Below are 14601 nucleotides of genomic sequence, written 5' to 3'. Positions count from 1 at the left end.
TTTATTTATTTAAGAGGATTATTATTGGACTGAAGTGTCTAGTTTGAATGCCGTTTTGAGTGCAATCGCGTCAGCATGCGTGGACAGCCTAATGTAGGCTAACGTTATCAGAACACAAGAAATAAGGCTATTTTCAAGGAAACATGCTTTATTTGTTATTTCTGCCTTAGGAGTTGTTTTAATGGAAAAAAAGCTTATAAATTAATCAATAGTTGATTGCTAATTCTTTCAATTATCGAAAAAGAAATGTTGATCGTTTGCCCATCCCTAACACCTATTATTGAGCAGTTTCTCCCATTCTTTGCAGATCCTCTCAAGCTCCATCAGGTTGGATGGGGAGCGTCAGTACACAGCCATTTTCAGATCTCTCCAGAGATGTTCAATCGGGTTCAAGTCTGGGTTCTGGCTAGGCCACTCAAGGACATTCACATAAGCCACTCCTTATTATCTTGGATGTATGGTTAGGGTCATTGTCTTGTGGGGAAGGTGAACCTTCGCCCCAGTCAGAGGTCCTGAGCTCTCTGGAGGTTTTCATCAAGGATCTCTCTGTACATTGCTGCATTCATCTTTCTCTCGATCCTGACTAGTCTCCCAGTTCCTGCCTCTGAAAAACATCCCCACAGCATGATGCTGCCACCATCATGCTTCACTGTAGGGATGGTATTGGCCAGGTGATGAGCAGTGCCTGGTTTCCTCCAGACATGACGCTTGGCATTCAAGCCAAAGGGTTCAATCTTGGTTTCATCAGACCATTTCATTTTCATTGTCTGATAGTCATATAGGTGAGTTTTGGCAAACTCCAAGCAGGCTGTCATGTGCCTTTTACTGAGGAGTGGCTTCCGTCTGGCCACTCTCCCATAAAGGCCTGATTGGTAGAGTGTTGCAGAGATGGTTGTCCTTCTGGAAGGTTGTCCCATCGCCACAGAGGAACACTGGAGCTCTGTCAGAGTGACGATCAGGTTGTTGGACACCTTGCAAGTTTTGGCCAGGTGGCCAGCTCTAGGAAGAGTCCTGGTGGTTCCAAACTTCTTCCATTTACGAATGATTGAGACCATTAAGCTTGTCGGTACCATCAATGCTACAGACATTTTTGTAACCTTCCCCAGATCTGTGCCTTGATACAATCCTGTATCGGAGGTCTACTGTATAGACAATCCCTTTGAGTTCATGGCTTGGTCCGTGCTCTGACATGCACTGTCAACTGGAACCTTATATAGACAGGTGTATAACTTTCCAAATCATATCCAATCTATTGAATTTACCACAGGTGGACTCCAATCAAGTTGTAGAAACATCTCAAGGATGATCAGTGGACACAGAGCTGAGCTCAATTTTGAGCGTCATAGCAAAGGGAGTGAATACTTGTGTATTATATGTGATTAATTTTTATTATTTTTTATAAAAATGAATTTGCAAAACAATCAAAAACATTTTCACTTTGTCATTATGGAGTATTGTGTGTAGAGTTTTGAGAAAAATGAATTTAATCCATTTTGGAATAAGGCTGTAACATAACAAAATGTGGAAAAAGTGAAGGGATATGAATATGTTCCAGATGCACTGTAAATGCATATTTAATGGAAATATGTACTGTCAGAAAACACACAAATGTAGCCGAATACCATACTTACATTTTTTTCTCCTCTTCAATCTGTTTGCGGAGGTCTGCTTCTATTTGGTCGACCTCTTCCTCAACCTCTACTGGAACCATTGTCACACCTATGGAAAATGGAACAAGTAGTGTGAATTATGTGTTCTTTGTGTGTGTGTGTGTGTGTACGTGCGCGTATGTCAGAGAGAGACTAAGAGAGCGGAAGGGTCTCTACTTAAAAAAAGGAACAGTGATACAGTAATTGGGCTTCATGCAGAGAAGACTACTTAAAATATTGGGGCAGATAAGCAAACAAATTGTGCATTTTATGACTAAAGCATTAAACTTTCAGCATATAATCTACACACCCCAAGGTTTTATTTAAGATGTGGAACCACTTTATGTCTGTCCTCTGGTGACCTTGAGGGGTCATTGATCTCAGCATTGCATTTTTCCACTTTTCGCCCCATTATTCTCCATTATAATAATATATATGCTTGTTAAAATGGCAGTTTTGCTCTAATAAAGACATTTACTTACTCAGCCATGGATGAGAAGGCATAGAAGCCACAATGATGACCAACAGGGCACAGTGGCACAAGTCCTGTCATAGAAAGGCATCACTGGCTCTCCACGCTCCCTGTTTTCATCTACCAGGTGACATGGAGAGGGTCGATGTCGGAACCGCTTAGTCCGACTATGTGGGTTCCACAAGGGTCTGTCCTGGTTCCTCTCCTTTATCCCTTCTGCACTACATCGCTGGGCTCTGTCATTCGCTCGCATGGCTTCTCCTATCACTGCTATGCCGATGACACTCAACTCGTCCTGTCATTTACCCCTTCTGATACACAAGTGGAGACACGCATAGCTGGGTGCTTGGCTGACATCTCGGAGTGAATGACAACACTTCACTCAAGCTCAATCTGGACAAGACTGAGCTGCTGTTTCCTTCTGGGGAGGGCTGCCCGCACCGGGACCTGGCCACAGTGGTGACACTGACTGTGACTGCAAGGAATCTGGTTGTGATCCTGGACGACCAACTGTCATACTCTGTACGTATCACATCCGTCACACGCTCCTGCAGATTCATGCTCTACAACATCAGGAGGATTTGCCCTTTCCTCACTGATGAAACAGTGCAGGTGCTCATCCAGGCCCTGGTCAACTCCCGCCTAGATTACTGCAACTCCCTCTTTGCTAGGGCCTCGGCGTCAGCCATTAAACCCCTGGAACTTGTCCAGAAAGCTGCTGCTCGCCTGGTGTTCAACCACCCTCAGTTCTCCCACACAACTTCCCTTCTCCGTTCCCTACACTGGCTCCCTGTAGCGGCTTGCATCCAGTTTAAAACCCTGGTAGCCTACAGGGCAATGAAAGAGCAGCTCCCTCCTCCAGGCCATGGTCAAACCCTATACCCCCTCCCAACTGCTACGCTCTGCTAACTCGGGGCGACTGGTTGCCCTGTCACTCCAAGGCCACTGCGGTCTTTTGACACGGTTACGGCTATTCTCTGTCCTGGCCCCACAGTGGTGGAATGAACTGCCCACTGACATCAGGACAGCGGAGTCGCTGCCAATCTTTCGCTGCAGGCTCAAAACTCATCTCTTCAAGAAGCACTACCACGATTATCCCTCTTAAGCACCTATTGCATTTTAGCTTTTTGCTATTCTTGCACTTTGCCTTCAGCACTAGACTATGCTCTTAGTCACTTGTTTTAGAAATGAGATGCACTTGTGAGTTCTGGCAAGTAGTAGTACATTTGCTTTTCCTACGTTAAATACAATTATTGTAAGTCGCTTTGGATAAAAGTGTCAACTAAATGCCTGTAATGTAAATGTAATGAGTAAGATATAGTCAAAGCAAACTGCAACGACGGTGGAAGTCATTAGAAGAGGTTGAACTGTCTGATGTACCCAAGGTTCACACATGGTCTGCTCACAGCCATGTCCGCACTAAAGACCCTGTGAGCTTTTTCTGCAACAAGCCAGCCAGCTCTGAACTGCTACATGTTATATGAGGTATCAACAAAACTATTCATACTGTAGACACTGATCTGGATCCAAGTAGCTGTGCTAATCTCACATTGTTCCATGCACTCACTGGAACAGCATGGGAGACTTGGAAGGCTCTCCCTGAAGTGACTGAGGCTGTCAATGAGCTCCTTCAGATGCAGGGTGATGTGAGTGAGCTATCCAAGTCACGGATGTACGTCAGGACAAGTGAAACCACAGAGCTGAATGAAGCTATAAAACAGCTCTTCACTCAAAAATCCAGAACTCTGGAGAACATACCACCAATGAAGGCTGCGCTAGAGCAACACATTAAGCGGTCCACTTATCAGGCCAATGTCTGGTGCAAAGCCTTGGAACCTGACCCTCAACTGCCAAGCCCTTCTGATTGTGGCTGGGTGAAAGAAGGAATGGGAAGGTAGCCACTGTGGACCACCCTTCCAGAAGCCTCACAGAGCTGCTATGAATCCATTGTGGTTGCAAGAAAGGGTGTATGACGCGCTGCAAGTGCAAAAAGGCTGCCCTCAAGTGTACTGCCCAAGTTGCTTGTGCTCAGGAGACTGTTAGGCCACACTAATAAAATATCCGTCTGGTTGCACCTATTAAAGCAATTTTATGATGACTAGTGAGTTCCACGACTCTCCTTTTTGATATACTGCTTTTGTGCCTACAAAAAAGTAAATAAATAAAAAAATTAAAAAAGGCCAGGTCCATCCTGGTTTATGTGCATGACTGGCTTGTTTCTGTTCAGGACTGGTAGGACGGAAGCTAGTCATGCCACTGAAATAGCTGTGAATTGAAATAACATGAAATAATGTCTGATAAATTAAGTTAGGTTAGGTAAGGTTGTCGCCTGGACACATCAGTTCCAATGCTTACAATGCTAATCCAGCACAATAAGAGCGTGATAGCCAGTTAGCTCATGAGCTCACAACAACTAGCAGGAGCTTCCATAACATTAATGGTAGCAGTCAGTGGCTAAAGCAGTTACACTAGCTGCTCCTGGAGGTACCGAGGTCAAAGCGGAAGCTCAGGGGGGATAGAGCCTTTTCAGTCGCTGCCCCCAAACTTTGGAATGACCTACCCCTGCACATTCGACAGGCTTCATCACCGTCCATTTTTAAAACTAGTCTTAAAACCCCTTTTTATTCCTTGGCTTTCAACCGGCCATGAGACTTTGCTCCTGTTTTAAATTGCCCTACTGTATTTTATTGTTTTTGTTGTTTTATTACTGTTTGTATTTATGTATTTATGATTACTCATGTACAGCACTTACTGTACTCACTGTTGCAGCCATGGTTGTTTTTAAAGCGCTCTATAAATAAAGTTGAGACAGGTTGGGACAGGATCTGACCTATAAGGCAAGGGGTAAAGGTTGGAGTGAAAGGATGAACATGTGGACGTTTGGGGTATAGTCCTATAAAGTCATCATGGGGCTTTGAACCTCCGTCTCCCGGGTGGGAGTCCTATGCTTTCACCGCTACTCTACTTGTGCAGTGGAGATCGGCAGGTTGATTTTGGTGTCCTTCTTTATTTTAGTGTGCTGGGACTACTGCCTCTTGTGTTGCCAACAGAGAAATGCAGGTCAACATTGACCGGAGGGAGGGAGGGAGTGATAACCGGACAAACGCTATTCTAGGTGCGCTGGTTTACAGCCATGCACAAAAAAACACTGTCTCTTGTCTAGGTGCGCTGTTTTACAGCCATGCACAAAAAAAAACTTGTGGTAGCAACACAGAACTGCAGGTCAACAACACGACGGAGGGTTCTGGGACCACTGCCTCTTGTGGTAGCAACATAGAACTGCAGGTCAACAACACGACGGAGGAAGGGAGGAAGGGAAGGAGGGAGGGAGTGACAACCGGATATTTGCTGTCTTTGGTGCGCTGGCTTACAGCCATGCACAAAAATGCATTCATGGGCGGAGGTCTGTGCGCTCTAAGCACCATCTCTAGGTAAATAACCTACCTTGGGCTGCTCTTTGCATCCTGCGCATCTCCAATTGCTTCTTCAACTCATCTGAGAGAGAGGAACAAAAGGAAGAGTTGTGAGCTTTCATTTGTGAACCATGATGTTGGATGCATCAGCTGTCCAGTGAGGAATTTCAAGCATGATTAAGACCTCAAGCATCTATAGTTGATACACATATAAACAAATTCAAATCTCATTTTGTTTTTGTTCTTCATACAGAATTACCTTACAGACACAGGTCATCATGCTACATGGGAACGTTTGTGCTTTAGACATTGCACTGCACTGACAATGCACTGTAGCAGTATTTTTACATTTTCACACTGAGAGAGTTGAACCTGTGATGTTATTGGCTGCATTGAGCCAGCTATCAGATACAAACATGAATGTAGTCATATTTTGCAGTAATTATTGTGGGATTTGTGTTTTGCTCTTTGAATATTCACGCATGCATAGCCACATGTAGATACAGTATGGCTGTACATGTTCAGTAGAGCCATTGGCCTCGGGAAGTCTACTTCATTGTCCAGTTCTGTCCCATCCATGGGGTTTTCAAAACAGTAGGTAGGTACGGTACGGGGGAAATTGGGGTGCAGTATACAAGAGGCACAATCAAGGCAGTACAACTTGAACTTAAAATGTACAGGTGATACAAAATGTACAATAAATCTACAAGAGTAGTAGTATCACGAAGTAGGAGTACCAGGTACAGTAGATATCAAGTACAGTAAGACTCTCAGTAAATAAGTGTCCTGTCCAAAGACCATTAGCACCCTCCAAGCTGACTAAAGTCCATTGTGTCCAGCCATTCAGGGGATGAACAGTATTGAACAGTCTGATGGCAGCTGGTACAGTAGGAAGCCAACCCTGCAAACTACTTGGCATGATTTGTTTCTCAAAAAGTGACTTCACTTTTTTTAAATACTATTCTTATTTTGTGGAAAGAAATCAAGTTCCTCAAGGGGAGGGACGTGTTCAAATCACTGCACCATTCAAAAACGTGTCATCGGCTGAAAGAAGACTTCAAAACGCTTATCAGCACTGTATCAAGGACGGGAAAGACCTGTGTCATCTCAGGACCCTTTTCCTCTCCTCGATATGGTGATGTTAAGTACAGCCAGATGCGCAGCCTCCACATCTGGCTAAAGGGATACTGCTGCCGCATGAACTTACCTTTTGCGGATAACTTCACCACCTTCTGAGACCATGGGGACCTCTTCGCTAGGGACGGCTTCCACCCCAACAGGGCAGGTGCCCGCGTACTATCTATGTCTATGGAGCTAGCCATGAAATCCTGGTCCTGGACCTCGCCCGAGGTCTGATACAGGGTGAGTCCGGCCCGTCTCAACCACCGTACTGCTAAACATAAACCTACAGTACCCACGGTTCGGGCTACACCAGCTCCATCTCACCGGCGCGCCACCACCATAGACCTGGACTCCCTGCCCCTCACTGAGACCTGGCACAGCGACGTTTATATTTCTATAAACTAATTTTGCCCATCTGAATATGCCATTCAGCGAATTATCTCCCACCGCACCCCTATTACCATAAGGAAACAGCCAGGTGGATCAAATATGAAAAACCTGATATCCGTTCCAGTGAATACACTATCCAGGCCTACTAGACAGGCGAGCCAGCCTTTTTCTCCGGAAGCTATTTCAATGGCGATCCTAAATGTCAGGTCTCTACCAAGCAAAACTTTTCTCATTAATGATCTTACATGTGAACGTAAATTAGACTGTATGTTCCTAACTGAAACCTGGCTAAATATAAATGGATCAGCAGCCCTCATCGAAGCCTCTCCTCCCAACTACAGTTTTTTTCAATCTATCAGAAGCGGGAAAAAAGGTGGAGGAACAGCCACCATAGCTACAGATGCCCTCAGCTGCAGGACCATCTCCTTTGATGATTTTACCTCTTTTGAATACCACGCTATTGTCTTAAAATGCCAGCCCCCAGTTCTGGCAGTAACCGTATATAGGCCTCCCAAACAATGCCCTGCTTTTTCAGAACTTCTGTCCACCATCCATACAAATTATGATAAGATTATCATCATTGGAGATTTCAACATACACGTGGATACTGAGGCGGACTCGAAAGCCAGGGACTTTATCAACCTCCTAAACTCCATGGATTTTACCCAACATATCACTGAGCCAACCCACAACTGCGGCCACACCCTTGACCTAGTGATTACTAAGGGCCTGACTATCACTGTCTCCTCTATTAGTGACCTCGCTCTCTCCAACCATTTCTGTATCTTCTTCACTGCATTGGTTCCTAAAGTCAAAAGAAGTACTGAGCGCTTTATCAAGAAACGTTATCTTACCTCCGCAGTAGTCGATAGTTTTAGAGAAATAATGATCACAAACAATTTATCAACTCCAGAAGTGGGGCCGTCAGGCACTTTTGAAGACTTAGCAACCACCTTTAACACCAGAGTAAGGGCAGCCTTGGATTCTGTAGCACCTATTGAACTGAAAAGGATTACAGCCAATCATAAAGCTCCATGGCGAAATGAGGAAACAAATCAACTTAAGAGAACCTGCAGAAGATCTGAGCGTATATGGTGAAAGACCAAGCTACAGGTCCACCATGATATTCTCAAAGAACATCTCTCTGCCTTTAATAAAGCAATAAGAAATGCAAGGAAAGACCACTTCTCAAAATTGATATCTATAAACCGAAATAATTCAAGAGTGCGCTTCTCAACAATTGATAGCCTAATCCCCCCCCCCCCCCGTAAAAACAACAGATAACCTGCTCTCTACCTCCAAATGTGAGGAATTTGCTGCTTACTTCAGAGATATGATCATGAATATTAGGAGGTATATCACCCAGGAAAGGCTATGCATCCCGTTCACAGATCCTCTTCCTCCATGTAATGGACACATGAGCTTGTTTACACTGGTGGACACAGAAATGTTGAGAAAAGTAGCATCCAAACTCAAATCCTCCACATGCCTGCTGGATCCCATCCCCACCGATTTTTTCAAAATAATTTTTGACTCTGTATCCTATGACATTTTAGCCATTGTCAATGACTCCTTATCTACAGGTGTCTTCCCACCAATACTTAAAACTGCTTTGGTGAGACCCGTGCTGAAGAAAAACAACTTCAGACACTTAAAGTCCAGGTTAACCCAGTTCAAATTTTTGTTATGAGCTTCATACACCACAGGAAAACATGTCATTAACCAGCCAGCCAAATCTGAGTGATTAAAAATGTTGCTAAGTATATAAAATAAGGCTTCAAAATCGGTTTAAAATCAGCAGCATTCTCTGGTCTGAGACTGTGGGGGCGTGTCTGCTGAAGGCACCGAAGCCACACCCAATTGCGTGGGGAGGGGGTGTGGACGGAAGAACCTGTCAAATAGTACCGTTCTCTGGTCTGCATATTGTCACACTGGCACGCCGTCTCTTTTGGGGTAGGAAGGCACAGCTTTGTGAAAACAGAGAGGAGTTGAAATTACACTTGTCTAATGAGTCAAACGCACAGATGCTTCCTCCTAACCTACCTCTTGACAAACAACACAGGTAAAACTGTAGCTACTCTATAACAACGGGCCAGTGTAACTGCCCTTAGATGCAAAATACAAAAACAGGCAACGAGGAATGTATGAGTCTGTCCCTATTTTCTCCCTGCCACCTCCGGACCCATTCCTATCCCTCCCAGGCGATCCTGTCGTCCCTTGGGATCAATGGAAAAAGTTGTTTAAAATGTACCTTTTAGTCACTGGCTTGAACAGCGCTGATAGCGCGAAGAAGCGTACACTACCGGAGTTGATAATCGGGACAGACTCATCCACTCTCGTTGGCAATGTTATGTGTGAGAATAACGAGCATTCGGCTTCAACTTTCCCGCAACATATCCAACAGAACTGGAATGTTCAGCCAGTAGCTGCCGAGCACCGCTTCACTGGGAGAGGGTGCGTCTTTCTCCAGCTGCAGCTGGTCTACCTAACCATCCCCCTCGCTCCCGCCTCCCGGTCTCCCGCTGGAGAAATATACTGTAACCATTACCGGTGAACCCATACGCACATCAGGTGCCACAAATATGGCAGGCAGTTTCTGTATAGTTAACGCTTATAGTCATAATATATCATCCGTAACGTTATTTGGTGGGTGGTCGCCTGGTCGGTGCTGCTAGCTATGTTAGCTAGACTAAGGTTATATACACACTCCCATCTGCAACAAACTACATAGCTAATGTTAGCTATAATTCCTCCTAAGATTACATATAATTCATCATAGCTGACATTACCACATAAATGTCAAGACACATATTTTGTATATTAACGTAGCAGTGTATTTTCCTATTGCTTACGTTACCTAGCTAACGTTATAACGTTAATTAGCTATAAGCACACAAGGCAGCGGTGTCGGCACCAAAGGTTGATGTGACAGGAGTAGAATGGAGGCCGGGGAGGGGGATGGTTGGCTCCGCCGAATTCACCAGGACCAGTCGTGAATCCGTGAAACCCAAAAGCCTCATATTATAATTGCAGAAGCTTTCGGGAGTGAAATGTTTGCTGCAGAGGCGGGCGCTAGCGGTGACAGACTCCTCTGTAACACCATGGCTCTTCAAAAATGCTAACCATTTGCTTCTCATTTCAGCTTTACTCGGGAGTTGAAAGAAGGAGACCTTATCATCCCATTCCTGCTGGCATCCAGGAAGGATGCATTTTCGTTTAGTTTTATGCATAGGCATTGCTAACTAAGAAAAACTAGCTAATTCTAGACTGCTGGTTAAAACTAGCTAATTCTAGACTCAAGATTGAGCAGGAGAACCGAAGATTCAAATCCGTTCTAGCTTTATATAGTGTGAGGGCGGGGATATGCTAAGAACACCGCTCTACGTCATCAAGTACCATTTTAAGCCCGCCCAGAAAATCCAGAAATCAAAACTGGTCAAAAACACAAAACTGGTCTAACTTCACAATTCAGTACTACACATGGTTCATCCCATTTTTGCATGTTATCAGCAATGCATCACTAACACATAGTGTTTTCAAGCAAATCTCTGATTTTGGTTAACTGGGACTTTAAGTTCTTAGCAATTTTAGACCATTCTCCAATCTTCCCTTTTTGAGTAAAATTCTGGAAAAGATTGTTTTCAAACAGATTAATGATTTCCTAGCTACAATTTCTACCCTTAAAGGAAAATGCTCGTTTTTGACAACCTGGACCTTATTTACGACATATTATAAGAAGTTTGACTCACCCAGATCACTTTTGTGTTGTTCGGAGGCCTGTAGAAGAAATTTAAAATCCAGCGCGAGCCAGTATATCCATGTAATGGCGGCGCATGGGGCATAGGGAATGCAGTTTCTCAAAATCCATTTTCGGCCGCTAAACGGTTGTTTTCATCAATCACATTGCATGAATCGACAGTTGATATTCCTCTACGCGAGCCATTCTTTCGGTTTTCAAATACGTGGTCTGTAGCCTCTGTAATATGATCTTTACAAGCCTCTCCCCCACTTGCTCCAGCACGCATGCGCACAGGCCAGCGCGCAGCCTGCTATTCTCCGGCTAACATTCTCTGCGCTACGATCGTAGTTGGTGCCGAGAATATTGTCGTCGTCATTCGTCAGCAACAATCCGATCGTAGCGCAGAGAATGTGAGGGAGCATAGCCAGTGTAAAGATCATATTACAGAGGCTACAGACCACGTATTTGAAAACCGAAAGAATGGCTCGCGTAGAGGAATATCAACTGTCGATTCATGCAATCTGATTGATGAAAACAACCGTTTAGCGGCCGAAAATGGATTTTGAGAAACTGCATTCCCTTTGCCCCGTGCGCCGCCATTACATGGATATACTGGCTCGTGCTGGATTTTAAATTTCTTCTACAGGCCTCCGAACAACACAAAAGTGATCTGGGTGAGTCAAACTTCTTATAATATGTCGTAAATAAGGTCCAGGTTGTCAAAAACGAGCATTTTCCTTTAACCTTTTCCAGTCCAGCGTCCGCGCCCAATCCATCATAGCACAGAGACGGCATTAGTCAAAGTTGTAAATGACCTCAGAATTAATGCCGACTCAAAAGAGCTCTCTATTCTCGTCCTCCTGGACCTGAGTGCAGCCTTTGATACTATACATCATGCAATCCTCATCAAAAGATTGGAGAAGTGGGTTGGCCTCTCCGGTCCAGTCCTTAATTGGCTTAGGACCTATCTAACCGGTCGTGATTTCTTCATTGCCCTCGGTGACCATAGTTCAGGAAAGATCCCTATGACCTGTGGGGTGCCCCAAGGATCGATCCTAGGACCTCTACTTTTCAGCCTGTAAATGCTACCCCTTGGCAGTGTCATTAGGAGGCACAACATTAACTACCATAGCTACGCAGATGATACCCAACTCTATATTTCTGTAACACCCAGTAACTACAGATGGTTGACTGCCTTGTCAAGTGTATTACGGATATAAATGTATAGATGTCACATAATTTCCTCCAACTAAACCAGGACAAAACAGAAGTACTGATCATTGGAGAAAAAGCTGAAAGAGAGAAACTATCTGCACATTTAAAAACTCTGGAAATTGACACCAAATGCCAGGCTAAAAACCTAGGTGTCATACTTGACTCATCTTAAATTTGAAAACCACATCAAGAATATTACAAAGACATATTTTTACCACCTAAGGAACACTGCCAAGGTGCAACCCTTTATCTCTCAGGCTGACACCGAAAGACTAATGCATGGTTTCATCACAAGCAGGCTGGACTACTGCAATGCTCTACTATCAGGCCTACCAAAGAAAGCAATCTCTAAGCTACAAATTATACAGAATGCTGCAGCACGAGTCCTCACTAAGACTAGACGAAGGGCACACATCACACCAGCCTTAGAATCACTACACTGGTTACCTGTCAACTCTAGAATAGACTTTAAAATACCATTACTAGTCTTTAAATCTCTCCACAGTCACACACCAGTATACATTTCAGATATGCTTGTTAGGTACATTCCCAACAGACCACTCAGATCCTCAGGTACTGAACTTTTAACAGTTCCAAAAGCCAGGACCAAGAAATACGGAGAGGCAGCTTTTAGTTTCTATGCCCCCAACCTCTGGAACACCCTGCCGGAGTGCCTAAGAAGGGCCGAAACAACAGAGGTCTTCAAGCGAGATCTCAAGACGTACCTTTTCGACCTAGCCTACAACCACTAGCCAGGACCTTGAGACACAGAAAGGCAGCCTCAAACCTACCTGTGAATCCTCTTTATACATTGGTGTATATCCTGCTATGCACTGTATGTATATCAAGTAGTGTACAGAAGCTGGCTACCCTGAAACAGGCTTGTTCTGTTTTGACATGTGTTGCTTGAATGGCTCAGCGTGCTACTAACCGTTTTCTGCCTCCCCTAGTGCCTCTCTCTCTCCCTCCTACCTTCTAACCAGGTCCAGTGGATGCCCCACAGTCGCCCGCAGACCACCCTGAGTTCGATAGATACCCCCGTGACAGCTGTGGATGTTGTAGTATCTAGTTAACACACACACACCTACACACAGACACACATCAGTCCACATCTGGCTTAGGCCTGGACCTGATGCTCTTAGCCTTTCTGGCTCTGAAAATGTAATTTAATGTAATTTATTGCTCTATAAATGTTCTTAGCCGTTAGACAAATATATTCCAGGAGCTTGCTCCAGGTTGCCTGTTTTAATATCTGTGTTGCTTTTATGATTCTGTGTGCTACTAACCCTGTTCTGCCTTCCCTCTCCCTAGTGCCTCTCTCTCTCCCTCCTATCTTCTAACCAGGTCCAGGGGATGCCCCACTGTCACCAGCAGACCACCCTGAGTCCGATAGATACCCCTTTGTCTGCTGTGGATGTCGTAGCATTTAGTTAACACACACACACATACACCCAGACATACACCAGCCCACTTCAGGCCTGGGCCATGGCAAACACACACCAGTATTTGCCATGTCTCTCGTATGATGTTTTTAGCCTCTCTTACTCTGAAAATGTAATTTTATGTAATTTATTGCTTTATAAATGTTCTTAGCCGGTAGACAAACATACTCCAGGAGCTTGCTCGATCGCCTTGTTGAGAGGGGTCAGGGAAGAATTTTTACAGCTCACGTATCTGGCCCCCGGGTGATACTGTTTTTTTGCTTCCCTCTGGAGTATGTAGGGGTGGGTCGTATGCCCACCTCCCTTGTTCTCTGTAAAGCGCATTGTGTTGCCACTGGGTATGAAATGTGCTATACAAATAAAGCTTTGATTGATTGATTGGACAATGTGTGAGAAAAAAAAACCTTCACCAAGTTAACGATTTTACCTGCCCCTTGCCAATCAAGATGTACCACATCTAAACTAGTTTGTAAACTAGAAATGGTGCTCAAAGAGACACAAAACTGGTCTAACTTCACAATTCAGTACTACACATGGTTCATCCCATTTTTACAAGTTATCAGCAATGCATCACTAACACATAGAATGTGTTTTCAAGCAAATCTCTGATTTTGGTTAACTGGGACTTTAAGTTCTTAGCAATTTTAGACCATTCTCCAATCTTCCCTTTTTGAGTAAAATTCTGGAAAAGATTGTTTTCAAACAGATTAATGATTTCCTAGCTACAATTTCTACCCTTAACCTTTTCCAGTCCGGCGTCGTATGCCCACCTCCCTTGTTCTCTGTAAAGCGCATTGTGTTGCCACTGGGTATGAAATGTGCTATACAAATAAAGCTTTGATTGATTGATTGGACAATGTGTGAGAAAAAAAAACCTTCACCAAGTTAACGATTTTACCTGCCCCTTGCCAATCAAGATGTACCACATCTAAACTAGTTTGTAAACTAGAAATGGTGCTCAAAGAGCACAGACATCTGCCCCTGAATGCATTTCGTGACTCTGTGCATGCCAAAATTGAATGGGTTCTGAATTGGCCCATGCTACACCCCTCCACTGAGTTTCATGAAAAGCAGTCTGGTAATACTTTAAGGGGAGACACGGTAGGTGAAAACATCGTTTTTCAACGCCCTGGTCAAATTTGAGATTTTGTGCTAGTTT

The 14601-nt window shown here is 44.3% G+C and overlaps 1 protein-coding gene across 1 annotated transcript in view; it reads right to left on the bottom strand.

Annotated features, from left to right (window-relative positions):
- LOC311309589 (kinesin-like protein KIF6) overlaps window positions 1-14601 on the bottom strand; it is a gene marked incomplete at its 5' end in the record, with an annotated part of 82376 nt that overhangs the window by 22312 nt on the left and 45463 nt on the right. The window contains 3 exons of the mRNA XM_084438919.1: window positions 1632-1719; window positions 2176-2241; window positions 5566-5616. Of these exons, the coding sequence (XP_084295045.1) occupies window positions 1632-1719; window positions 2176-2241; window positions 5566-5616 (205 nt within the window). The remainder of the gene's footprint in view (window positions 1-1631; window positions 1720-2175; window positions 2242-5565; window positions 5617-14601) is intronic.

The sequence above is a fragment of the Borostomias antarcticus genome, assembly GCF_949987555.1.
Source record: "Borostomias antarcticus genome assembly, chromosome: 5".
NCBI lineage: Eukaryota > Metazoa > Chordata > Actinopteri > Stomiiformes > Stomiidae > Borostomias > Borostomias antarcticus.
Note: the sequence above shows the minus strand (reverse complement) of the source record. Positions and strands in the feature narration are given on the sequence as shown.